Genomic DNA, 21,425 nt, shown 5'->3' with positions numbered 1-21,425 from the left:
GTGGGGATTTGTATTTGTAGTTTTGTTATCTTTATTATTTTTTATTGGCTCTGCAGTTTTCTTTACCTGTTCATGACAAACTGAATTTGTGATAACACATATTTCTCATAGACACTTGCCTGAGTATACTCAAACTAATCTTCAATGGCTTTATATGATCTTTGAAGAGGAATGCTATTGAATATTTACATTGACATGTGTATTTGATAGCTTGAATAACTGGCTATATTTTGTATTCATTTTCTCATCCTCCGTGGAAAGCTGTCAAGTGGAATTGCCTGTTATAGCGTCATTAATTTAGTAGTACCGTCCTGTATGTTAATCAAGAAAGGAAACCTAGTGTAGATGATTGGTTGTTTACACAGTCCACTTTCCCTTGTGAGATCTAATTCATGCATTTTGCGAAAGATCTGTTCCTTGATGAAGTGGCTGTCGCCCTAATCTTTCGCAGGAGGCTTCATGCTAACTTAAAGGGATGGTATAGTTTTGGTGGAGGTGAGGAACAGGCTATTAACATCTTGCCAGATACTAAGAAACCACTAACAAAATCATACCATTTTAAGAGGAATTTAAAGTTTATTAGATAAACTCAGCTGTTTCAAAACCAACTTTCATTAAGTAAGCATTGAATTCCTCTAGGAACTACATACTCTTTCATATTTGATAAAAAATTTCTCATTATCTAAAAAAGCAAAATGTTAGAAACCTGAAGTTAGGTCTCAACCAAAACTATACAATCCCTCTAAGATAAAAGTGAGATAAGTACATACATTCGTGGTTTGTGGCATACTGTTTTAATGATTTGTTCAGTCAAACACACTAGACTGAACAGTTATTTTGTTTTCTCGATATGCTACTTTAGATTGCTTTTCATTTACCATTTGTATGAGTTTGTAATCAAGTGATAACTGATGATGTGTAGTCACCCCTAGTCATACCTTAGATTCTTGTCACAATTTGAATTACTGTCAAGTGTTTTGACAAATTTTTATTTACTATTTGACTGACAAATTTATCATTTTGTGGGTATGTGTGAGAAGAGAGTAAGAGAGAACTAGGGACATACACGGAAAAAGCTTTGATACATTAAAACACTACCCCACCCCCTGTCAAATTGGACAATTATTATGAAGATTAATTAAGATGTGAAAGTGATTTGATAACATGCATGCCATATGAAACTGTCCGAATGCCCTTCATATATATCATAGGATAAGATAAATTCGTAAGGTTTATCATATGGTCCCAGTTTTCCTCCTTTTTGTCTTCTGTCCTCAAGCGACAGGCAGTGAAGAGTGTAAAAAGCCCAATGTGTATTGCTGATCATTGGATTTTTTAATTGCTATAATAATACATGTACTGGGTAACGTTTGTATTGTTTTTTTCCGATGCAATTTCTTGTCAGATGATGTCATAGAAAAAGAGATTTTGGAATATGAGCAACATTTCATGATATTTTTTGTAACAATTTACTGTAGTTTTAAATGAGCAGAAAAGGAAATAAAGAAAAAAACCTCCCATAGGTTGGCAGCCATGTTAAGCATTGGTTCTTGGTGTTTTTCTGTTTTTTTCTTGGTTTGTATGTATGCCCTCTTATGTATATTTTCTTTTTAAAATACAGTCAACCTTGCTTTATAGTTGACCTGGCATAAGTTGAATTATCGCCTATTACATGTACAGTGAAAGTTTTTTCATCAAGTCCTCTTTTCTTTATATTCTATTGATTTTAATCCCTCATAAGTCCAAGCTATTTCTTCAGACCAAATAGATTTGACCTTTTTGAAGTTGACTGTATACAGTGAACCCTAAATAGGGATATTGAGATGAACTTCTCACAGAGAAGATCACACACTTCAAACTTTCTTTGTCTTTTATTATTCCCCAAACCTGATGAAACACACACACACACACACACACACACACACACAAACACTGTCATTTCCTGTGTATCACAATTACCACTGAAGCTCCCCCAACATCAATTTCAAAGTCAAGTTGACTTATTCTAAAATGAAGGGTATTCGAATTGTGAATTCTAGCACTATGTAATCAAATACAGTTATGTTTCGTGGATTTTTAAATTTTTTTTTTGTTATTCATTTTTTTAATGCACCCTCAAAGCCCTACCCCTAAACAACTAGAATATCAATCACATCATAATTGACAAAATACAGTACAGTGTATTTCCTGCTCAAAAGTTTCAACAATATCACCCTGCATTTCATTTAATTTCATTGTTTGATTTTAATGTTTCCAGAGTTTAAAAGCCCATTCAGCTTAGAGAAAGCTGTGGGGTTTTTTTCAAAGGAGCTGTAACACTACGTTTGGCAGATGAAATATTTTGACATAAACAATAAATACATTGTATAACATCAACATAACATGCATGTAATTTACTGCATAAATCTAAATTCAAATGAAAATGCAAATGATATCCCGAGAATACGAATCGGTACACATAAAAGAAATGCCCTTCTTCACTTTTGCCCCCCCCCCCCCATATAAACATGTGAAAACTTTTTTTATACTGAAGAATGAAATAGTAGAACATTGTTATTGCTGTTATGATTATGTGTAATCTAAGACCCCTTTCAAATAAAATCCAAATTGTTTTCCAGAACGATAGTTTGAAATGGAACCTTTTGATTTGTTTTTGGCAAATTTATTTGGAAATTGACAGGTGTTCAATACTTTTTTTGTTTGTTTTTGTAGATAAATTTTCGACTGAGATATTGCGGGACAACACCATAGGATACTTTATGCATAAATAGCGGCGTTCTCATGTTCTGCCTGTCCGTTATCCTATCTATTTTAAGTTGGTAAAATAGTTCTTATTCATCTTCAATAAATCTCTACTTCAATAATTCACAAGATACAGGAATGAACAGAAAAAAAACAAACAAACAAACAAGAAGTTGCAGAATCTTGGCGGCTTGCCAATCCCTGTTCAACATCAACCCAGCCATCTTACACCTTTGCATGTATGACATGACGTTATCTCCGCGAAAGACCATTATCCTTTAGAACACTGCACAGCATCACCTGCGAAAGTCAAGAGGTATACGAGCCATGTGGATGTCAATGAAGAATAGACCACGTGTACAGACCTTAGTCATGTAAACATATATGTGTGTCCGTTGTTTCGTATATGTATATAAAAATTAAACATAATTATACATTCATTCTTTCATTTCCTTTTTATTAACATCGTAAATAGGTGTAATATACTTGCTAATCTACCATTCTGCTTTTACTGCTGACAATCTACATACATCCTAGTGACATAAACTTGACTCTATCACTTATGATTCTATAGAAGATTTGTAAAGATTTTTTTTTTCTTTTAGGGGCTTTGGCATCGTGCCCCTTGGGTATAAGAATAATTGTAATAATATGAAAATACAATCTCTCATCTATCATTGCTTAGTTTTAAAGAAGAATGAAACTTTATTTATCTATACTATGACACTTACTATTGAATATGAACTTAGCTCTATCACTTCTGGTTCTCGAGAAGATTTGAACAAATTTTTAATTTGGAGACCTTGGCATTGTGTCCCAGGGATAAAATAATATAGCTATATAAATAAAAACAATCTAAAAAATGTGAAAATATAATCTTTCGTCTATCATTTCTTTAGTTTCATGAAAGATTCTTAGAGAATCTCTGGTGTGGGAGTTCCAAGGCCAGCACCCAAAATACATAATTGAATGTTCTTTCACGGTAATTTGTGGTAGATCCAGGGATTGCCCCGTAAGGGCTGGTACCGAAGTACTGTAGGAGCCAGTTTGATCCTCTTTTTGAAAATACGTGGTCAGTCTTTCACGCACTCGGCAGGTATATGATATATTTGTGATGTAGCATATATGCGAACTTCATGCCCCCCCCCCCCCCAAGTTGCTGTCTTGTAGGGTAATAATCTCCAAGAATCCATTGGAAGGTGAATTTGCGATACACATGACCTGATGAGCGCGAGACTATTGTGCATATTATTCTCTAAGTTTGAGCATAAAAATGATTTCATCTTCTTACCATGCTATTTCTTTGTATTCAGATTGATTGCCATTTATCTTTCATACCCCCGCGTACACGAAGTGTAAAGGGGGCAAATGAATCAGCGTGTGGTCGGTCGGGCGGTCGGTTGCAAATCTTGCGTCGCAAATTCCTGCAGTTTTGAAGCAATTTTGATGAAACTTACATACATAATGTACATAATGACATTTGGATGTAGATGTACAAGACATTGTGTGTGTGTGTGTGTGTGTGTGTGTGTGTTTGTCAGAGAAAGCGTTGCCATTGTAACCACAATTTTTCCAAAACTTTTGGAGTGAATTACTTCCACAGTTTTTAAGCAATTTATTTCAAATTTGGTATGTATAATGATCAATAGGTGTAGTTATGCAAGACACACTTTTTGTTTATACCCAACACGGCGTTGCCATGGTAACAACATATTTTTTTGAAAATCTTGTGGAGTGAACTTCTACCACAATTCTAAAGCAATTGAACTCAAATTTAGTGTACATAATGACATTGAGGTGTAAATGTGCAAGACATGCTTTTTATGTTTGTCGGAGAAAGCGTTGACATGGCAACCACAATTTCCCCAAAATCTTAAGGAGTGAACTACTTCCACAGTTAATAAGTATAAGCAAGTTATTTCAAATTTGGTATGTACAATTATCAATAGGTGTAGTTATGCAAGACACACTTTTTGTTTGTACCCGACAAGGCGTTGCCATGGTAACGGTATATTTTCTTGAAAATCTTGTGGGTGAACTACTTCCACTTTTTTGTAGCAATTGAACTCAAATTTAGTGTACATAGTGACATTGAGGCGTAGATATGCACGACATGCTTTCTATGTTTGTCGGAGAAAAAGTTGCCATGGTAACCACAATGTCCCCAAAACTTTGCGGAGCGAACTACGTTCACAGTGTTAAAGTAATTTATTTCAAATTTGATATGTAGGGCCTATAAGGATTTATAGGTGTAGTTATGCAAGATACTCTTTGTGTTTGTACCTGCCATGGTAACTGCATATTTTCTTGAAAATCTTGTGGAGTGAATTACTTCCGCAAGTGTGAAGCAGTCAAGCTCACAAGGTACTCACAAGGTACTACACACATACACACAGACACACACTCACACACACACACACATACACACACACATACATACACATACACATACACACACACACACACACATGCACACACACGTAACTTTTATCAAACCCTGGTTTCTTTTTCGCAGGAATCTAGTCAGTTCTCGGGATCGCGCCATCACTCCGCGTAACGCATATAGTCGGCGGAAAAAAAAAACAGCTATAAAAAGGGTCCAGAACAAGACTAGAATCTGGGCTGCGGAAGCGGGAGTATTAATCACGGTGGAGTAATTACGGAGTAAACATTTGTACTCTGAACATCGGTATTGTAATTGCTTTATAGTTCTGGGGAAAGTATTTTAGGCAATTTCTTGTCAAGTCAATTCAATTCATTTCAATTCATTTATTTTTTTCATACTTCTCGTATATGAATATTACATCAGAAATAATAATATAAGTTCTTTTACCTTGTAAACAATGTGCAAAAACAAACAATATACATGGTAATAACACATCAATTGTAATGATAACTGGTCGAAATCGAAATGGGGTTGAACAAAGAGATGTATGACGGGACCTACATGAAAGCAAGCTTGTTTACTAAGCCCCGAGTAATCAGTGTTTGTGAAAAAGAAACGGAGAACGGATAGAAGATAAGACCAGGCGAGTTAATGGTGCCAAATAAGAAAAGTTATTTCAAAGTCACTCATATTCCATGTCATTGATCATGGAATATGAGTGACATTTTATTGCATATTTTGTATGAGGCAGAGTGGTTTCAAATGAGCAGAAAAAGGAATGAAAAAGAAGTGTACATCTCACAAGTTTGCAGTGATGGGAATTTTTTTTTTCAGTTGCTGTTGTTTGTGTGTATGTCCTCTTGTGTGTCACTTTGCATGAGAATATGTCAAAACGACCCTCCTTAGATAGGAACACTATAATGAAGTCTGCTATAGATTAACAATGAATTCAACGTTTGTTTATTTGTTTGTTTTGTGTATTCTAAATACCCTGCCAAACGAAGTTTGAAGAAAGTTTGCAGAAATCCGCGTGTTGTCAGACGATCTGTTTAAAAACTTGCTGATCAAACTACCTCACCAATGTTCAAGCGATTCAGACAAAAATTAATGTTGACACACAATGTCGCAGTTAATGTACAATTATTATGCAAAACACATTTTCAACAGGACCGGAAAGTGCTTTGCCATGGTAACAGCACATCATGGTCTTGCGAACTTTCGGATCGAACCAATTCTGCAATTTTCAGCGATTCAAACCAAATTTGGCACTTGTTGAACTCAATATAAAGTTGTGCAAGACACATTTTTAACAGTAGGGTCAAGTGTGTTGCCATGGTAACAACACGTAATGGGCCCCCAAGTCGGGAAAACGCCTTTGCCGACTGAAATTCGTATCCAGTATTTAAGCGGTTCCTGTCAAATTTCGTACAAAGGTTGTGCAAGATTATTTTTCAAGAGTAGCGGAAAGTATGTCGCCATGGTAACAGCACATTAGTTGCTGCTGTCAATTTCGGCAATAAAAAGTACAGAATTCTTAGGCCGGGGAATTAAATCAATCACCTTCTGTGATGTTTTTAGATGTTTCTCAAACCTTGATAAAACAAAATTGCATTCAACGCATTATCAGAACATAATACTGTAACCTTAATTTAAGGAAGCAATGATCACATTACGCTGCGTCAGACAACAGGACGGCCTTGCATCAGGTGTTGAATATACATGTATATGAGTTAAGGAAGTGAACCTAACATGGGAAAAACCGATGCACGTGATTGATGATTGCTCAGAGTAGAAAGTTCGGAAAGTTCGCTCGACTCTCCTGTAGGAGGACTCGACCGTACAGTGCAATCCCCACACAATAGAAACGTGCAAAGGTGTCCATTTTCCCCCCAATTTTCTCTTTGATATCTTTCACTTTTTTCCTGACGTCTCATATGCACACCCTCTTACTCTTCTTGTACATTTTTATTGTCTGTCCGTTTTTCTGTCTGTCTGTCTCACTCTCTCTTTACATTCTTTCAAGTGTTTGTAAGTCTTACAGACCAAAAAAAAAAAAAAAAAAGAGTCACGTATACAGTTGTATTTACATAAAATACAAATGTGTGAAAATTTGTATGTGATTGACGAAATACTTAGTGATCGGTTCCTCCCGTAGTCAAGTAGCATATTATATTAGATGTCACAAAAAATAATCTGCATCCATTGATATGGAACAGCTTATATTCTATTAACAAATGCAGCATCGTATCGAGTGGATGAACAGTTTTGCTTATTACTTTTCTTGGAGACAAAAATCACACCAGTGTTAAGTGCAAGTATACATAAAGTGAAATATAAGGCATTTCAAGCACCAACATTTCTTTTTTTTTTAGTTGCCAAGATCCCAGCAATTTCATTCGTCAAAACTTTTTGAGTTTAAAATGATCTGATTGTCCATTTTACATTATGGAATATGACTTCATTAGTTCTTTTATTCTCGTCTAAACAGTGACAGGAACAAATGCGCGTATGGAGGACGTGAGTTTGTGAGTACAATGTATAGTGTGCTACACTGAGAGAAGGACCCTGTTAAAGTCATATTCACGATTATATCTATAACGCAAGGTCGTAAAACTCTAACTGTTGCAACATGCTAACGAGTAGGTGCATACGAATGATTAATGATGATGTGATGATTTATATTTGTTCCATCCGTCATTTCCTCGAGACAACGAGTATCATCCAAGTCTTTTTTTTTTCTTGCTTACTAGTCATGACACCACACTGTATACCGAACAAAGCTGCAAGATAAAATAATTTCTAATGAATATGATAGCTCTGATGGACTCTGGCACAATGTCAGTAAAATACCCTTAAAAAAGGAGACTCAATAAAAGTCGACCAGCAGTTCTCCATTCTATTTCTAAAGTTTGGTCACGCAAATTAACCACAGCTGTGGTTTCCAGCTCCAGGGGGTGTTTCATCAACGCTTACCAAATTTAGCAAAATCCTTGGTTTTGATTGGCTGAGATGCTCTGGTCACTGACTGTTACTATGGTGATTCAAGTTGTCAGCGCCGACAAACGTTGATGAAACACCCCCAGGAGGGCGTATATTCCAGTCAGTGGTCATCGTCATCCTTGGAAGCATCGTTGCGATATCATTATGATTATCGTCCTGTGAAATTATCACTTGTATGAAGCTCCCTCATGAATTCATCGTTCTCCCCAGCAACTTCCGTAAAGATGCGATTTCAGTCAGACATCTCCGTATAGAGAGACTACCCGCTCTTGCTTTGGACGACGACTTCGTCCGTCCGCGCCCCGCTGTCATACCTCCTTGACGGCACCGAAGGAGTGTTGCGAGGCGCTTCGACCTCGGTCCGACAGCAGCGGCGTCTTCTCCGTCGTGGGCTGGGCCAGTCCGTCGCTGGACACCATGCCCGCAAAGGTGCTCGCCCGTACCCGCTTGTTGATGCGGACGACGTTGCCTTTGGTCGTGCGGAAGAAGTAGAGTGTGGGAATGAACATGAGCGCCGACTCCAGAGTTAGAAGAAAGCAGTGCCACTCTGTGTAAAAGATGGGCGATGAAAGAAGATGGAATGAATGGCAGCTGTCACTGTCAAAATTGACATACAAGACCGCCATGCGTGTTTAAAGGGAGCTGTAGTTTTGGTTGAAACCTAACTTCAGGTTTCTAATACTTTGGGGGGAGATAATGACAAACCTCTCATGAAATATGAAAGAGCATGTTATTCCATGAGAGATTCAACGTTAATTTGATGAAAATTGGTTTTAAAATAGCTGAGATATCAACAACAAAAAAGAGCATTCCTAATAAAAAGCGGGACCCACCTTTTATTAGGATCATTTTGTTTTACTTTGTCTTTGGATGTCTCAGCAATTCTAAGACCGTTTCCATCTAATAAACTTTGAATTCCTCTTAAAAATGGTATGCTCTGTACTATATCATAATATGTAGTTTCTTGGTATCTCACGAAAAGTTAAAAGCCCAATTCTCATCTCCACCAATACCATACAATCTCTTTAAAAAAAAACGTCGTTTCTTTGTCTGTTTGCCTGTGTTTGGGGGTATCTGTTGTAATTAAGGTGTTTGACGTCTATATGTGTCTGTGTGTGTGTATGTGTGTGTGTGTATGTATGTATGTTATCTTAATTTGAGATAAATCAGGGAGGAGGACTATACTTCCCTGCATAGAAACTTTGCAATGAAGATCAAAAAACAAAACAAAACAAAACAACAAACAAAACAAACTTAATAATGTAGGCAGATATTGTGTTCGAATGAAATTATCAATTATCTTTTTATGCTCTTGAGAAGACTTTTCATGAAAGAAAAAAAAAATCCGCCTGTTTCAACTTTAATCATGAATGTATTCACCATAAAGGTCATAGCTCGTGTTTCCCAAGGAGGAAGTGGACGAGATCCCTTCTTGGTTTCCCTTTAAGCCGACGTTACCATGTGATCATTTCACATATCAAAACTGCGTTCAACTTTCCACCACTCCCACATAGCGTCATGTATAAAAATTAGGTCGAATCGTTTATTGCTCGATTGGTTGATTTACGACATATCATTTCATCTCATATCACGCCACATGATTTATTTGTAGGTATCGGAATCATTAGTCAGTTTCTTCATTTGATGAATTATTCGTCATAATCCAAATACTGCATGCCCATCCATCACACACGCATTTAAATGTTAAACAACAATGACTGTGTGTCCTTTTCTTTTACAAGTGACACACCAACTTTGTGGGGAATATGAATGCCAAGTTTTGCTCGCCAAGTATCATGCATGTCATATTAATCAATTTCATCATCGCTTCTGCCATAACTCTTTCTGCTGGTGGCTGTATCGATCTAATATTAACCTGTGTTGTCATATTGCACTTTCACTCTAACAGCCACTCATGTGATCGTTCGTTTTCTTTTCTCTGCGCTCTGTTTGTTTCATGGTATCTAAACGAATGCCCAGTAAAATAACTTGCGCAATCGACAGATTATTTTACGTTCGAATGTTTCAACTACATTTTTAAGATAATTGCTATTGTTGTAATCATCATTACTGCTGTAGTTATTATTATTTTTGTTATTATAAGCATTGCCATTACCATAATCATTATTATCATTATTATTACACTATGCATCTACGTCATGAATGAGACTATACGGTTCTCAATTCATGTACTCTGAACAGACATAAAAGGTGGTAAGACGCTGTAAAGATCATCACACTCCATTCACAGAGAACCATCTGGATAACTTTTAAAAGTTTATACCTATGTCTTATTTTGTTTTTTCTCTCTCTCTTTCATTTCTCGATTTTTCCGTACAAATTTAGTACCGAAGTAAATCAAACTGATCACAACTCACGATATCCGCGAACGGGCGTGGCGAAGGGCTGGTTGCACGCGATGACGTCGAAGCGAGCGAGGATGACGAGAAGCACCGACTGCACGTTGCTGAGAACGAGGGCCGTCTGCACGCAGAGGAACTTGAAGCGGATCTTGTACTCCTTGAGGAAGTTCTTGCTGGCCGAGAAGAAGACGACGAGGGCGGAGACGGCGATAAGGGCGGATACCAAAGTGATGCTATTCAGCGTCAAGGTGATGACCAGGGACGTGTGCTGATTGGCCAAGAGGAAAGAGCATGCGCATGACATCACTTGTGTGGGCAAGGTAATGCTCCTTTAATGTCACGGAGTTGATTTTCTTTCTTGCTCACCCTCACAGAGTGTAACTACGCAGTCGTACGCATACATTCTTCTCACGTCCATGATTTAGTTTTAATAATTATTTTTACGTTTAGTTTTTCAACAACGTTGGGCTGCTAAAATCACTTTTTCTATCATTGTTCATCTCCTAAAATATGATACATTCATACTCTCAACTTACATCGATGACTTCAATAATGTTCTCATTTATACTAACCACAGACACCACAGAAAATCATTTCTGATATTTACGGGGTTATCATTAATATACAGTTTGTAATAATGTCCAGTCATTCCAAATGTCAATTGAACCGTCAGTACCATCTAAGCTAAGCAAGCCACATGACCGCATGCTTCCCGACAGAGTTAAACAATATACTCACCGAATCTTCGTTTATGGACCCGTCCACGTTTAGAACCTCCGTTATAAAGAGCATCACTGGGCGAATAATAGCTGCTTGCAGCGCAGACGCTTCCAGAATTCGGAAATTCTTTCTAAGGAAGAGAATGATTAAAAACGCAAAGAAAGATTAGATTTCCCCGTTGCTGGTTTTTTTTTTTCAGAAACAATGGTTGTAGTTGTCAGGGTTGTTGTTGCTGTTTGTTTAACTGCCTTGATATGTGATTGGCTAGGTACGTACAGACAGTGGAAGGGGTGAAAAAAGATGAGAAGAATAGTGATGGCGATGATGATGACGCAAATGAAAATATTAACTGCTACTTGCATCATTTCTATCAAAACTGTATTCTCTACAATAAATGACATAAGAATCGTCATTATCTCTTATTATTAAACATTGTTTATGTTAGTATCATTGTCGCGCCATTATTATATCAAGATATGTCCAGAAAACTTTCCATTATTTAAAAAAATACGAAACTGCATAGCTATGATAAATACAAAACTAGAGGAGAAGAGAAGATAGATGAATAATGAAAATATAGATATCCAAACAAACATATGAATGAAAACATCTAAAAAAATACAGGAAGAAATGAAGGCGAAGATTTAAGAGTAGATAAATCAATATATTAATGAATCTGAAGAATAGAAACACGGCGACATAAAAAGAGCCCTTTTATATTATTTGTCGCAGTCGAGTGGAGAATCTTTACCTCGTCATCTTGACTTTCGGCAAACAGAAGAGGATGCACATCACCGGAGGACGGGCCAGCGAGAACTTGGTTCCCGTCATCCGCAGTACCATGGCGTCCAGGCCGCCGAAGTAGTCGACGATGAGGATGACGAATTCGTACAGGCAGACGGCGAAGAACCTGATGATGACAAAGTTGAAAGGTGCCACCATTTACTGATTTGATAATGATAGCGAGGACGATCGTGATGATAATAGGCATACTTTCAGTTGCGATGGTAATTATGACTGTAACCCAGAAGTAGAGATAGAGCAATGTAATCTGAAACCAGTTGAGGTAGTATTTACGATAAAGATATACAGTCTGACCTCCAGAGGTCAATGAAATTTAAATATCAAAATATCGATCTTTTTAGACATTTGTGAATGATATATGTGGTTATGATTCACTAAACATGCATCTATACTTCAGGGAAACCATTTTCTGATTCCACAGAGCATTGACAGGTTTTAACCTTTGACCTTTGATGACCTTTGGAGGTCAATGACCTCAAAATATTATATTGATCTGTGATGTCATTGGTTAATGGTAACCATTGTTAAGATGTACAAAACAAGCATATCTGTCTTACAATAAAATTGTCTTCATATTCTAAAGAGCAAAAAAAAAAAGAAAGAAATAAAGATATACAGTCAAACCTGTCTGATAGCGGCCACCCAAGGGAAACAAGAGAAGTGGCCATTATAGACAGGTGGCCGCTATAGACAGGTTGGTGGCCATTTTGAATTTCAATACTTGCATTTTAAAATAGCAGAAAATACCGCATGTAATTCTTTAAAAACAACAACCAGCAAATAACTTTGCATGTGCAGCTATCATGGGAATTTTTGTTGTACAATTTTTACTTCATTTTTATATTTTTTTGCCTACTTCTGTTCTTTTCATTTTAAAGATAACATTTCGGGCCTGAGGAACTGTTCTGGTTCGTACCGGTTTGCATAAATGGGGTTCACGAGTGAGTTCGAGGGGATTGATAATGTGTGAAGCTGACTCAACAACAAACAATACCCAGACAAGTACCCTATTGTCCTCATTCAAAAGGGATTTAAACACTAAATTAGTTGGCATTTTGGTAAAATTCTAAGATGTTATTAGAAATTGTCTTTGCCTTTGTAGTATCTATTCAGGGCGGCAGTACTGAAGCTTAGTTCTAATCTAGTCAACTTAGCGGTATAAGACGGCTTTTCATTGTGAAGAGCTGCATTAGTTTTGCCAATCATGTCTGTGTGATTGTGACTGAGCTATAGGACTCGGTAGAATTCACGCAATGAATGTAAAAGCCAACGTATTCTGGGCTGATTTAGCGGTTCAGCCAATTTTTTTTTTTTTTTGTTGCCGCTATACGCAGGTAGATATTCACCACGGAATACAAAATCAGTGGCCGCTGGCCGCGTTAGGCAGGTGGCCGCTATATAAAGGGTCTATAATGCAGTAATTTCGTGAGGGGATTTTTCAGTGGCCGCTGTAAGCAGGTGACCGCTATAGACAGGTGGCCGCTAAGACAGGTTTGACTGTATATTGCAAAACTTACCATCCAGGGGCGGATCCAGGAATTCTGTAAAGGGGGGGGGGGGGCGTGACTAATATTTCTGGTGCCACTTCCGGGTTTCATTTCATTTTTTTCTTTTTATTTCTTTTGTTTTTAACGAAAAATAAAGGGGGGGGCGTGCGCCAGTTGCGCCCCCCTCTGGATCCGCCACAGCCATCCTTGTTAACCCTATCAATGTCTAATATTGTTTAATACATTATTTCTGTATCCGTGTATATACATTGTATCTGCATGTTTTTAGGAATATTTTATTGTATATACTATATGTGCTTTGTAAGAAGCGAATAAAGAGTATAATAATAATAATAATAATGTTACAGTATCAGCAGCAATATCAGAATCATCAGTGATACAGTGTGATTCAAATTTGATCATCATCAAATTCACAATGATTAGCAATTAACTATGAAAACTGGTTCCCTCAACTGTCTTCATTACGAAATACCTATATATGCTGTTTTGTTCATACTCCCCTGTTAGTACATTGATTATGTACAAAATTTTTAGCACTTCTCGTTTTCAAGAACACAATCCTTCTTATGCTTTTATGAAAGCTCGTATTCAATTCTTCTCCAAATGAAACAAAATATGATGGGCATATAACGAAGACATTGCTGATGAGGTTTTCTAGATTTCTTACTTATCATTCACCGCTAAGACATACTTTTCCCAGATTTGTTTAACTAAATTGTTACTGAGCTTTGTTGCCTTCATCTATTTATTCATGAACGCTGTATATTTTGTTTGTCACGTAGCTTTACATTGTCGACATCTTGTCCTCTCGTACGTTTTGTCATTTTTGTCACTGAGACACTGTATATCAAACCGTTAATCTAGCCTATATACATTGTACAAGCTTCTACTTTTATGTAGGTTCCTCATATTACCATTATTTGTATTTGTTTATACATTTCTTTATTTTCATCTCAATTTGACTGTCTTGTGTTAAACGTCTCCTTGACATCACATGGAATATAAAATCGTATGAAGTGTGCAATAATTATGAAACAGTGAATTATCAATACACAGGCGCAACACACGCACATTACAAACACTCACGCATACAAAGCGATATTGACATGACATAGTGAATTGCGATGACGACAGATCTATTTCAGCGTGATAATCGGCGATTAAGTGCGGCCTTGTAGCACTTGCCGAAACACAACTCACAAGAATAGGAGAAAAATTATTTTGACGCTAAATGACATTCAGTGCTGTCATATAATGGATCAAGTGGTCGTGTCTGTGCTATGCAGGTATATGTATTTACGGTATACCGCCAGCTTATTCTTGAACTTTGCCCGGTCTGTTCAAGTTGGATTAACGAAAGATCAATGTTTATAGACGTTATCTCAAATATCATCGTTTTGTTTGTATTAGATCTTGAGAGTGTGTAATTAGCAACACCGGCGTTCTACGCTGGACTCAGGGTTTCCATTTAAACGGCAACAATGTATAGTTGAATGTCCTTCGGCCGTTCGGCGTATTTATCGATCACTCTTGAATTCATATTCAAGAGATCAAGTGCATTTGTCTTCTTCACAAGTAACATGATAAATGAAGCCAGGTAGCACACAATAGCACTCCCACACATTTGATGATAGAGAGTCATAACGACTATTTTCATTCGACACCAAAAGACTGATAGTCCACAAATATTTTGGCATATAACGTGTTATGCATCTAATCGTGACAATGCAACTAGAAATTAGTATTCCGTTGTAAACAACAGGCTTGTATTGTATATTCTGACTCGTAATAACCTTTTGACTGAAAACAAACACACTTGAAACGTGGTCTCATTGTTCTCTTTATATTCTGAGAGGTATATAGCATGTCAATTCCGTGTCAATTTCCTGAAGTTAAAAATCCCACCCCCGTGTTTATACAGAAACATTGACAAGCCGTGGCAAAGGTCGTATATATTAGTGCGTTAATTGATATGGTGTTGATGCGAAAATTATCAGAAGAGATCTATCAACAGCGATGAGTATGTGCATATGGATCTATAGCCAAGTTACACAAAAGCTGACATCATGCATGGCATGACACTACAAATCTGTCTCACTTACGCAGTAGCAGTCAGCGTACACAAGCCCGAGGCTCGAGGTATATAGAGGCCGAGGAGGGATGCCGCGCAGTAAACCTTGTGAGAAGATGAAAGAAATTTAATTTTTGATGATGATTGAGAGTAAAGTAATGATGATGATAACATTGATATTGATTTTAAAAAAATAACACAGAGGATAATTAACAATAACAATTGTAGTACATGTATAGGAGCTGAGGAAGACAAAACTATGCTGGTTAAATGTAAAGGTTGTATTAGGTATGTCATTCCTTGCCAAATATTATTGCCAACATCGGTTTCAACTCTCAAAAGAACATCTTCTTTTTTTTTTACATTACGATGAGTGCGATGCATAAACTTCATTTCAAGTACATTTTTAGCCGCCTCGTCATCACGAGTTGAAGGTTGGAAAATCATGGAGAAAGGAGAGAGAAGTGAAGATTCATGAAACATGAACGAAGTCGGCGAACAATTTGTAAATTTAGTTTATTTACAGTTTCCTCCACAGGTTATTTCTCTTGCCTTCTCCCCTCAGGACTATACACTTTAACTTTATCGTAATCTCTCATTTTGCATTTCTCTCACAGGAACCTTTCTAGGATTTAACTGTCATTAATTTTCCTCTCCACATTTTTTTTTTTGTCTCTCCTCTGCGGCATTTATTAGGATCCACCCAAGCCCCCTCTCCTTAACTTTCTTGAATTTCATTCTTTTTTTTCTCTCTTCTTTTTCTTCTCTTTATTCTCCCCCCCCCCCCTCTCTCTCTCTTTCCATTCTCTCAACATAGTCTCATCTCTCGTCGACATACCGTTCATCGCGGGATTATTCATCCTTTCTCCATTGATTCCGCATTCCATAGTCCACTTGTTCGCCGACTTAATTCGTTCTTCTCTTGGTTTCATAAATCTTCACTTCTCTCTCCTATCTCCATGACCTTCCAACTCCTCCCTCTTCCTCTTCCTTGCCATTTCATCTTTCTCCTCCTAACGATGTCCGAACATCTTACTTGATTCTCACTCTATTCTTCCTTACCACTCCCTCTGTTCCTTTCTGCACTGTCTCTACTAGTGCAACTTAGACTTCCAGCCCATTACTGTCCCCCACTCTTCACTTTTTGCCCTCCTTACAATCCCCATACTATGTTACTCCTCAATTCTCCTCTTTCTAGGCTCTTCTTCTGCCAAACAACGATCCGATTAAGGACTATACATACACATGGTGTCCGCGCAAATCTTTCTCCCTCATTTACTTCACCATTCAAACCTTCAAGCAACACATTATCTAACCTACCTCTTATGTAGAAAGACTCCAATTCATCCACATATAAATCAATAATCAATCAACTAATCGATTGATCAATTATTGGTAACTCACAGGATATATGCCCAGGATCCAGATGATGCAAGTTCGCCTGTCGCTGTAAGGGATGTTTTGAGTGACCCAGTACCAAGCCTCGAAGAACAGAGCCACCTCCACGGATGTGATGATGGAGCAGGTGATGAGGATTGGTAGCATCATGGGGTTGCTCTCCAGATCTGGTGAGATGGAGAAGAAATATATTCATACATGTATAAGGTACTACTAACAAATAAACCAAAACTTATGTCACAGAGACAGTAAATAGGTGTAAATGTCACATGTTTACCTCATCGGAGATGCAGAGTGTTGGTGGTGGTGATGCCACGGTGTTGGTGCATATTGATGGTGGTAGTTGTGATGGTAATGATGTTGGTTTTGGTATTGGAGAGGATGGTATAGTATTTTTGGAATGGCGGTCTAGATGTGGTAGTGATAAAGGTGATTATGGTCATGACAGTGTTCGAAAATATGGCGATGGTGGTATGTATCTATCTCATGTGAATACTATACACAGCTGTGGTGGTAATAACATTATAAAGTCGGTGGCTACTGCAGTAGTAGGCTCTGTTTATGGTGATGAAAGTGTTAGAGACGATGGTAACATATATTTAGAAGGGTGATGTTGTACAGCTTAAGTGGTTGTTTCTTATCGGTATAAAGTGTTTGTCATGGTATTGTCTCTAATCTCTTTAAGCCAGCAAAACATCTATTTAATTCAATTCAAATTCAAATCAAGAGAATATGATTCAATTTCCAATATCACTTCTTTATGCAATTACGCAAATAAGCAATGTTATGCAAAAATATATAAACATACAATTATATGGAACTATAGAATTTGTTCAAAATGAATGTGGTATTGGGAAAGATATAGGTCCACGTAAAAGACAAGCTTGTAGAGATACTGTATACCACATTATGACATTCAAGAAATTGAACTTGCACATGAAAAAAAAAGTAAACTAACGGAAGCAGACACACAGGCACACAGACGTTTGGGGACACAAAGACGTAGACAGGAGAAACAACGAGAGACAATGGGAAGGGGTAGTGTGAGAGAAGAAGAAGGAACTGAGGAAGGACCATTTGAGAGGAAGCAGGAGTCTGCAGCACATGCACAGCTATTGCAATATAAGCTTCCTTTGAATATTCGTAAAGTATGCCATCGTCGGTCAAGATTATAATAATGGCAAATGATTTGTGTCTTTTGTTTCGAAGAGTTGAAATTGCTCAAGACAATCTGAAGCTCATGTAACGCTCTGATAGATTACGCGGTATTTCGAGGAGCAATTTCATGGTTACGTTTGAAGGCGATATGAATATAAGCCAGTCTTCTCTATTTGTTTTTCCTTCAACGATATCCTTTGTAAGCTAACAATATTTCTATTTTTGGTGCGAAGTCAAACGGATGAGTGGTTTACGAACGTGCCGGTGGAATCACATACGGAGAGGAAATCACCATATACACTGTACATGTAATAGGCCTACGGTCACAAAATAAGAGAGATGGGGTGATCTTTTGTACGATATTGCTGACCCGAGTATTTCTGGTGGTAATAATTTATCGCACTTCACAATTATTATTAATACGAAGAAATAGATGAACCTGTCGACCTTTTGAGGGAAAAGTTGAATTCATTACTGTTCAAAGAGTATAATAAATCAAGAATAAAGGTATATGCCCAATATGATATATATATATATATATATATATATATATATATATATATATACATATATATATATATATATATCTAGTGTTTATACGTTAGCTCTTACGGTGCAGACAAAACGAACCTCTAGATTGCTGTTGTTGTTGGGATTTTTTATGTTGAATTTCTTAGCTTGGGCAAAACTGGGTGCAATTTTTATCCTAGATTTGCAGAATTTCGACAATCAAGGAAATTCAGTAACTGAAATTAGAGACAGGTGGGTGTAGATATACATAGAAGAGTATCACGAGGAAGATTGTGTGGAGAAAATGTGATTGTATGCTGTTGTTTGCGAAAAAAAAAATATTATAGTTTTACAAATTTGACCCTTGAAGGAAACATAATATTATACTTTCTGTTTTCGTGGTAGAGGCTAAAGCCTTGACCTTGCACGACCCCCTTGTGCAAAGCTATATGAGAAAAAAAAGACTATACAAGAACAATGGGCAATTTCTGGAGACAGGAATTATGTTCCTTTTCACCAGTGCCGTCACTTTTATAACTGACATTTACAAATGCATTAAGCAAGCACATAACACACTTGGGTTTGCTTCTCTCAATTTGCTGGGAATATTGATGTTCTTATTTTACGGAATGGATCATATTTCGTTCTACGCTGAAGTTTTTATAGCCATTTATTACAAGCATAATTATGGCAACGAACCCTTTTTGTGCAGTATGTGATGGGTAATGCGTCTAAGGGGAGGTGAGGGTATTAAGATACGTTAACCCCCTCCCCCCCCCCCCCCCCCCACACACACACACAAAAGAAAAAAATATTCAGTTATGATACATGTAAAGTAAAAGTGCTATGACTAGATAGGCTGCCGGGCCTTGAGAGCGAGCCAAGTATTGAAGACCCAGAAAGTATAATGCAACATCATACACACGATTGATAGGTCTCATGTTATGACAGTGATATATGCGTGGAAGACAATATCTAATAGTGAGGCTTACCTGCCAACATTTCGTACGACAGCGGTGTGTATGTGCAGTTCAAGTCCATCTTGGTGTATATCTATAGGAGCCTATATTCTGAAGAGTTGTAGTACAGGATGTACAGTATACAGGTGGGAGTGCAATCGGAACTTCACTGTCCTTTTCCACGCCGCTATTCAGTAGGTCTGTCACAGTCGATAACATGAACTTCTTCCCTGCATAGGCCTACATAGCTCGGAAAGGATTATGCCGTTGGTAAAGGTCTTACAGAATAGGGCTTCATTCTTTCTGCCATTCCCACCACTCAGTCGAATCTTGCACTTAAGCTTGGCTGCTGAGCGCATTTGGGTTCTTTTCTTTGGCTGCCTTGTTGACTCACAGGACGTAGTTCTATTTACTCGTCAGGCCAGTGAATAACTTGAAGACTCATTCAGTCATCGCAGTAGGGCTACAGTGCAACTAGCCGGTTACTCGTGTATGTAGGCCTACCTACCAGTGATAGTCAAACCTTTCTTCCTTGTTATTTTAAAGTTATCTGCTTCGCAACGGAATATTTACCGGTGTCTATACCCATAGCACGGTATAGGGACACTAGTGCGGAAGTGGGTTTGACTCTTCATCTGGCGTTAATAAATCAGTACAATAACCAGTTAATTATTTTTGCCCGGAAATCTTTGATGGACTTCAGTGAACGTGACACTGGTCGTGTTACACTGACTCGCGGTTTCGATGTGCCTTGAGCAGCGCAATTACCCCGGGGTTTTTGTTGTAATAAACTATTCGGGCAAAGGTCGTGTGAGAAGCAGAGCTATTAATCAGGTCTTTACGAGAGTTTCAACTAATAAGTGATCATAAAATATCGGTTATCACAGCAATGTGCACCTTGGCTTGTGTCTCAATTAAGAGCTCCATCTGTTAATTGCAGATGGATGTGGGCGGTTTAACTCCGGGGAGTAGAGGGGGGGGGGGGGATGCGGAATGGGGGTATTATGCATCCCCAGCTTGGAAGATGGGGGATGACACGTATAATCATCCCTCTCCGATTTCGTGGGGAATTTTTTTTTCATTGGTGGAATTATGTTTAGGACCCGCCTATCGTTATTTTGATTATTACACTTCTTCTTCTTCTTCTTCTTATCATTATTATTATTATTATTATTATCAACATTCTCAATTATTGTAGTCAGCATCATGGCCTTATCGTTTTCGTCGCAATTGTCAACTCTTCTTTATTCTCATAATTCTATTCCCTTAAAAACAGTATTCTTCTGCCTATGATATACGACGGTCTCATATTACAAGAGACCTATGACGGGGATGGAGTAAAATAAAATATAGTGAATTATTACCCGTATCAGGCATCTGAGCTGTGGTTCTTCGAATTGTATTCCCCTCGTCTTTACGCGAGCAATTACGCGCCAGAGGGAAAAGAAGAGCAAATTTTCCATATTCCCCGGTTTGGCAAGTGCAAACGCTTATGGGATTTGCGTGTTGAAAATGAGGGGAATATAACATCCGGGCACTTGAGCTCCCAGTGAGGAAAATTTGCTGTTGATGACAGTTTCTCGAGGAGTAGTTTCGCGACGAAGGGCAAATTCCCATAGGCTAACACGTGAAACTAAAGGACGATCGCTGTTACTCTGTGAGCCTTGCTGTTTTATACGCGCGCCGCATACCCGAGTTTCGCGCCACAGGGCAAATTCCCATGGGTTAACACGTAAAAATAGGGGACGATCCCTGCGCCTGTGTGAGTTGGCTGTTGTTATACGCGCGTCGCGTACCTGAGCTGTG

The 21,425-nt window shown here is 37.9% G+C and overlaps 1 protein-coding gene across 1 annotated transcript; it reads right to left on the bottom strand.

Moving 5' to 3' along the window:
* Window positions 1-5,581: 5,581 nt before the first annotated feature.
* LOC139724531 (organic solute transporter subunit alpha-like) lies at window positions 5,582-20,186 on the bottom strand. The gene is made up of 7 exons (XM_071635665.1): window positions 19,653-20,186; window positions 16,999-17,159; window positions 15,626-15,699; window positions 11,963-12,121; window positions 11,230-11,341; window positions 10,507-10,759; window positions 5,582-8,675 (listed from the first exon to the last, which is right to left on the bottom strand). Exons 1-7 carry the CDS (start codon window positions 19,699-19,701, stop codon window positions 8,437-8,439), a joined length of 1,047 nt encoding a protein of 348 aa, XP_071491766.1. The 5' UTR covers window positions 19,702-20,186; the 3' UTR covers window positions 5,582-8,436.
* Between the last annotated feature and the right edge of the window lie 1,239 nt (window positions 20,187-21,425).

Source organism: Diadema antillarum, unplaced genomic scaffold, assembly GCF_040938485.1.
Source record: "Diadema antillarum isolate AM-2024a unplaced genomic scaffold, OU_Dant_1.0 scf00000220, whole genome shotgun sequence".
Lineage (NCBI taxonomy): Eukaryota > Metazoa > Echinodermata > Echinoidea > Diadematoida > Diadematidae > Diadema > Diadema antillarum.
Note: the sequence above shows the minus strand (reverse complement) of the source record. Positions and strands in the feature narration are given on the sequence as shown.

What these genes read in the sequence shown, in the direction of transcription:
- LOC139724531 (XM_071635665.1), bottom strand. Translation starts at nt 19,701, where the DNA reads ATGGACTTGAACTGCACATACACACCGCTGTCGTACGAAATGTTGGCA. An exon ending in GTCGTACGAAATGTTGGCAG is followed by an intron (nt 17,160 to 19,652) that starts GTAAGCCTCACT and finishes CCATCTCACCAG; the next exon opens with ATCTGGAGAGCAACCCCATG. An exon ending in TGTACGCTGACTGCTACTGC is followed by an intron (nt 12,122 to 15,625) that starts GTAAGTGAGACA and finishes TGTCATCATCAG; the next exon opens with GTTCTTCGCCGTCTGCCTGT.